The 6,499-nt window shown below is 34.1% G+C and overlaps 1 protein-coding gene across 1 annotated transcript; it reads left to right on the forward strand.

Annotated features, from left to right (window-relative positions):
- Nucleotides 1-305: 305 nt before the first annotated feature.
- Nucleotides 306-2,175, forward strand: LOC111375158 (polyphenol oxidase, chloroplastic-like). Its single transcript, XM_022997950.1, has one exon. It carries the CDS (start codon nucleotides 306-308, stop codon nucleotides 2,010-2,012), a length of 1,707 nt encoding a protein of 568 aa, XP_022853718.1. The 3' UTR covers nucleotides 2,013-2,175.
- Nucleotides 2,176-6,499: the final 4,324 nt, after the last annotated feature.

The raw sequence follows: 6,499 nt of genomic DNA on the forward strand, positions 1-6,499 counted from the left end.
TTAAGCGAAACATATACTCATATACCTAATCCCACGCCCACTCCCACTCCCACTCCCACTCCCACTCCCACTCCCGGACCATGCCATCATATCAAAAAAATGAAAGTTGCAAAATTCCCTCCACGTCCAGAAAAATACAAAAAGTAGGATGATCAAAGTGAAAAAATAAACTTTTTGTAATAAAAAGTAATTAAAAAGTTGTCCGTTCAAATTTAAATTGATTTTCTTTTGCCAACGCTCTGTGTTATTACCCATGAAGTAGTATAAATAGAGGGAATGTCTTGGTACTTCTGCAAACCAGAGAGATGGCTTCTTTTTGCGCAATCGCAGCTGCAACTCATTGCATTCCCCATTCTTCTTCCTTCTGCTCCAAGAAATCTCCCTTTTCCAAGAAAAAAGTTACCTGCAAAGCCAAAAATGGTGACCACAGACCTGAAATCACCTCCAAAAATGGCGAAAATTCTCCAGGGACTCTTGACAGGAGGGATGTTCTTCTAGGCTTAGGCGGGCTTTATAGCACAAGTCTTGCTGTAAATCCTATGGCCTTAGCTAATCCAGCGCTCCCTGACTTCAAAGATTGCGTTGATGCCACACAACCCAATTACACACCCATCAACTGCTGCCCTCCGGCGGCTGCTAATATTGAGGATTATGTTCCTTCGGCCACCACTGTCCGCACTCGAATTGCTGCTCAGTCAGTCACTGTTGATTCAGACTACTACAGAAGGTATTCGGCTGCCATTCAGAAAATGAGGAACCTTTCTCCGGCTGATCCACGCAATTTTCGGCAACAAGCAAATGTCCATTGCGCCTACTGCGATGGAGGTTACACTCAAAAAGGAAATTCAAATCTGTTATATGAAATCCATAGTTCTTGGTTCTTTTTCCCCTGGCATAGATGGTACGTGTATTTTTTCGAGAAAATCTGCCAAAATTTGATTGATGATGATACCTTTGCTTTACCATTTTGGAACTGGGATGCTCCTGAAGGAATGCAAATTCCACCAATGTACAATTCTGTTGTCACTTCACCACTTTACGACTGTCTTCGCAACCCGGACCACTTGCCACCGTCAGTGATCAATCTAGATTGGTCCAACGACGCTGTAACGGTAGACCCGAAAGTTCAGATCAAACACAATCTTGCCATAATGCACAGCCAAATGATTACCCAATCAAAGACTCCTACTGATTTCTTCGGAAACCCTTATAGGGCTGGTGATGATATCGCCACGCTGGAAGGAGCCGGTCAAATTGAGCAAACACCTCATAATAACGTGCATTCTTGGACCGGAACCGTAGTCGACCCGAGCAATCTAATCAACATGGGTGCCTTCTACTCTGCCGCTCGAGACCCAATTTTCTATGCTCACCATGCAAATGTTGATCGGATGTGGACCATATGGCTGAATCAACTCAAAGGAAACAATTTTACCGACCCAGATTGGTTAAACGCCTACTTCATATTCTACAATGAGGAGGCAAAGCCCGTAAGAGTGAGAATTCAAGATTGTCTAGATACCACAAAACTTGGATATACGTATGAAGACGTGCCCATTTTATGGCTCAATGCGAGTACAAAGCCACAACCTCGGGCAAAGGCAAAAACCTTGCCTTCTGCACCCGACCCTGCTCAGGTTTTCCCAACAACATTGGACAAACCCATAAACGTGATTGTCCAACGACCAAAGAAGTCAGGAAGTGGATCGTCGGAGGAAATACTCGTTATTGAGGGAATAGAATATGATAAAGGGAATTACGTAAAATTTAATGTGTACATCAATGAAGACGACGTGAATGCCTCTCATCCAGACAATACTGAGTATTTGGGGAGCTTCAGCAATTTGCCCCATGGACACCGGATGAGTTACAAGACAAATAAACGATTTAGAATTTCTGAAGTGTTGGAGGAATTAGGAGCTCGAGATTACGACAGGGTACTGGTGACATTGGTACCGAAGAGCGTTAATCCTGTGAAAATAAACGGTGTCAAAATTGTGTTTGCTTCCTAGCAAATTGCTGCAAAAGATAATACTTGGCATAATCATGAATTATGAACCAGATATTCTCAGGCGCTTATGATGACCGAAAACGACCTTAAGAGTTCTAGTTTATCCCCATCCTTCTCTGTGTTTGCTTCTTTAATTTCGTCAATAATAAAACGTGTGTTTAATATATAGAATTGTGTCTGAATAGTGTTTTCTGAATTAAGTTGGATGGAGATGCAACTCAAATCTATGAAAATATATAAAAGATAAGGTCGTTGATAAATGAATGCTGGTTTAATAAACTTAATTTGCCAAAATTTTATAAACTTTTCAACTGATCAAACTTCAAATTTGAACCATGCATCTCAAAGGAGTCACCACTTTTATTAATTTTTCAATCACACATCTCATCAACTTTAATCAACATTATATGCTAAATATTTTATCAAAAAAAATTTGTCAAGCAGCCTGAATTTTTAACTTATTTCATCACTAACATATAGTTGTAAGTTGTTTTGAACAGATTTTTATTGAATACAATTTTAATGTTATAGGAACAGCCCTCAAGCTATAAAAGAAACATATTGAAACTAACTGGGGTTACATTACTGAGCCAAAAGCACACCATATTGTCTTCGGAGATTAAATATTTCTTTTCTTCTTTATTTTTTTTTATTTTTTATTTTTTATTGTGAATAAGCAAGAAGAAAGAAGGAGAATTGCATGCACGAGATTCATTTTCATCTTCTTTTCTTTACTTTTTAGTAAACCCTAGTATGTATTCTAATTTTTACCCGTGTTTTGGTGCTTCGCATATGAGCAGCTAATATGTTAGGATGAAACATGAATTATGATACCTAATTTTTGATAATTTTATTCTAATTTCTATGTTTTGGCAAAAAAAATTGAGTTCTCATTATTGCTTCGTATGTTTGAAAATATGAGTATATCGATAAACAGAAATGATCTCCTAAGTATCAACACTTAGCTTACGTTAAGTACGGGTGACATGGCACAATATTTACTTGGTAAATCATAAATTTATGGGATTTATCATTAACTTATTCACCAAATAAATGTTGTGCCATGTCACTGATGCTTAGCTTAGGAAATCATTTTCGTATTGATATATTTATGGACTAATTGTAATTGGTTAACTTTCTTAATTTAATAGAATTTAGGATAGAACTTCCAAGTTTAATATGAGCCTGACGCATTTTCCCCAAAAATACAAAAAAACAAAAAAAAAACCCTCTTTTAATGGGCATCATTGATTGCTGTTTTGATGGGATTCGCTAATTGGGGATTAGAAAATTTTGAACTTTTCAAAATTGAGATTATTAAAATAATAGACCTTACTGGGGGGCGGCAAAAAATTACCTCACCTTCTTGCAATTGAGGGAAATTTTGAAACGAAACTAAATACTAATAAAAAATGGCCAGTGCGACAAATGAAACTGAGGTGAAATAACTGTATGATGAGATAGTTTTGCCCAAACACACTGTAGAAAAAATTAAATTATGGTAACAAAAAAAAAAAAAAATTCAAACGGGGCAAAATTTGAAAGTATAATTCGCACCATTTTATATTAAGATTCTCTTTGTCTCCCATTATGGGAGAAATCATATAATTTTCAATAGTATTTTTTAAAGAATGTGTGATTAAAATTTAAAGAAATTTTATTGATTTGTATGTAAAATATTTTTATTATGTGATTATGTGATGGAGCATTTTATTATAGCAGATACTTTAATTTGTTAAAGAGTGACAAACAAGGGGCTAAAGGCTAAAGTGGTGCTTAAAATACAACTATAGAAGTTTTTTTTTTTTATATTACTAATATATTGCCAAAATAAAATATAAAAGGATAACTTGCATATGTGGTCCTCAATCTTGGCTCTAACTTGAAATCTTGTTCCCAAACTTTTTTAGTCTCAATCTTGTCTCAAACCTTAAACTAGTTAGAACAAGAATGGACCGAAGGTTATGGAGCTAAAGGTGCATTGTAGTCAGTGGCTGGAGGTTTTTGGGGTGGGTGGCGGAATCAGGAGTGGGGTGAGTTGAAGAAGATATATATTATTTGTTCTTTTTGTTCCTATTCTAATTAATTTGTTATTTGTTTACTTAAAGTTATGTGTAAGTGTTTTTTACACTACTTTAACGGAAAGTTGGGACAGATTCCACAAAAAATTACTATTTGTATTAAGTAGTTTAAGATTGAAGATAAAATTGTGATGAAAAATAATTTTGGTGCAAAAAGTGAGAACCAAATACGAAATTTATTGTGTACAAAACGATATTCAAATTTATTGACTTATGCCCCAGCTCAGCAAAATTTTTGGAGATTATAAATTGGTGAATTTCATATCATGCGGGGTCCAAAGATGCATAAAGGTTGTAGATTTAAAATAAAATTCGACCAATTTATCATATCAATAAAGCTTTATCAAACAAGGGTAACGGAGAAGATGTTAGATATTTATACAGTAAATATAATATGTGGAAGAACAAATTAATTTAGATGAAGTGACCAATTGTTGGAAAGTATGAAATTTGTGTGGGAGGTCGAGGGTTCGGGTCACATCCCACGCAATAATATAAACAACCCACATCCACGCAATAATATAACGATTCCTAAATATTTAATGGGTCAAATTAGCCAGTAAAATATAACCGTTTTTAACAACCCATTACCTACTAGCTAGTAAATGTTGCAAATATCTATGGATCATGTTGCAAATATATATATACACACCATCTAGTTTTGAAAAAATACATCAAAAAACGAAATTATAAATATTCATATTCTGGAATTTTTATATTCGAGTTTTACATATTTTTTGGAGTACATTTAAGAGCTATAAGAAACATTTCGTTATTGCTGTACAAGTGGTTTGTGATTGTAGTATTCTAGGAATGATTGTCCACAGATGCTGTAGCAGTTATCAATGAGCAATTTCACTTTAGAATATCGTGCTGCCACAATACTCGATCAATTAATAAGTTTTATTTCTACATTTTATTGTTCTGTAAATTAATGCAACTAGTTATCCTTCCAATAGAAGATTGGATAGAAAAGGTGGCAAACAAACATTGGAAACACATTTATTTTCCCTGGTCGAACGTGCTGTACTCGTGACAACATTGTTATACTATGAAATTCTTGTATGGCGACGGATAATTCTATGAAAATGATGATGTGGATGTGGATGTGATGTGGATGAGGATATTTCTATAAATGCATGTAACAATAGGTGTATCGGCAAATGTTACAATGTAGCATTAGTGTGCGATGACTTTCTTCACAAACTTCCAACGCTCAAGGAATGTTAGCATTTTAAATCTTTCGGCGCAAAGAATCAAATTCTGAATAGATATCTTATTTCTTACAATTAATCTAGTTGTACAAAATGAGTTGACAAAACAACTATTGACAGAATCTTGACATTTGATTTCAAATGATTTTAAAAAGTGTTTTTGAAATGATTAGTGTTGATGTTGTTTTGCAAACCAATTTTGTCAATTAATTTTGTACAAGTAGCATGACTCTTAACCCTATTTGAGGAGATTAAAACCCTACATTTAGTCAATTTTTATAAAAAATGATGAAATATATGATTAAAAAGTTATGAATGCCATAAAATATGTGGTTAAAATTAATTATTGACTTTAATTTAAATTCAAAANGGCTCGAGAATCAATGAAACAAACAATTATTCAGCTCGATTGATATTATTTGGTTCGATTACAAATGAACAGATCAAAAATCAATTAGATCCATACATTACAACGCTAAATTGGACGATTTTAAGTGGAAATCATAATCATATTGAATCAATTTTCAATTTGGTCTAGACTCCAGAGCAAAATTGCTATATCAATTTTGCGAGGGGGAGAAATTTGAACCCACAATCCTATGATCCAATGATTTTTGGGATCCATGATAAGGTCAGGTCTAATAACTATACTATTACCACTTTAGGCTTCAATTTTCAAACTTCTTTAATTTTTCTAACCTAAAATGACTTCATCTTGAAAATTATTTATTTCCTTGAGTTTTGAAGTAAAGATTGAAAAGAATATAGGATCATTTAATGGATAATAATTACTATTAACATATTTAATTTTTTATTATAATTGATATGAACCACGAGTTAACGGTTGAATCACAAACCTAGTGACCTACCTCTTCATCTAGATCAATTCTCGAGTGAGGTCATGAAACTATATTTTCACTATTGAATAAATAAAATATGTGAAACTCGCTTGCGTAATTGATCAATGTTGGGACGGATTTGCATATTTGGGATTGCAGTGCAATGAAAATAGTTGAAGACTTAAATGCCAAAAAAAAAAAAAAAGAATGTGGACTCATTTACTACTAAGTGAATAGATTGAGGATTAATGCTTCAATTTTCTCTTTAGCCACCATTGTAATGTTTGTACTCGTTAGGTCATCTGTAAATGCATATAGAATTAGATGTAAATGTGCCCTCCAGGGCACATCCCA

Source organism: Olea europaea, unplaced genomic scaffold (genome assembly GCF_002742605.1).
Source record: "Olea europaea var. sylvestris unplaced genomic scaffold, O_europaea_v1 scaffold1344, whole genome shotgun sequence".
NCBI lineage: Eukaryota > Viridiplantae > Streptophyta > Magnoliopsida > Lamiales > Oleaceae > Olea > Olea europaea.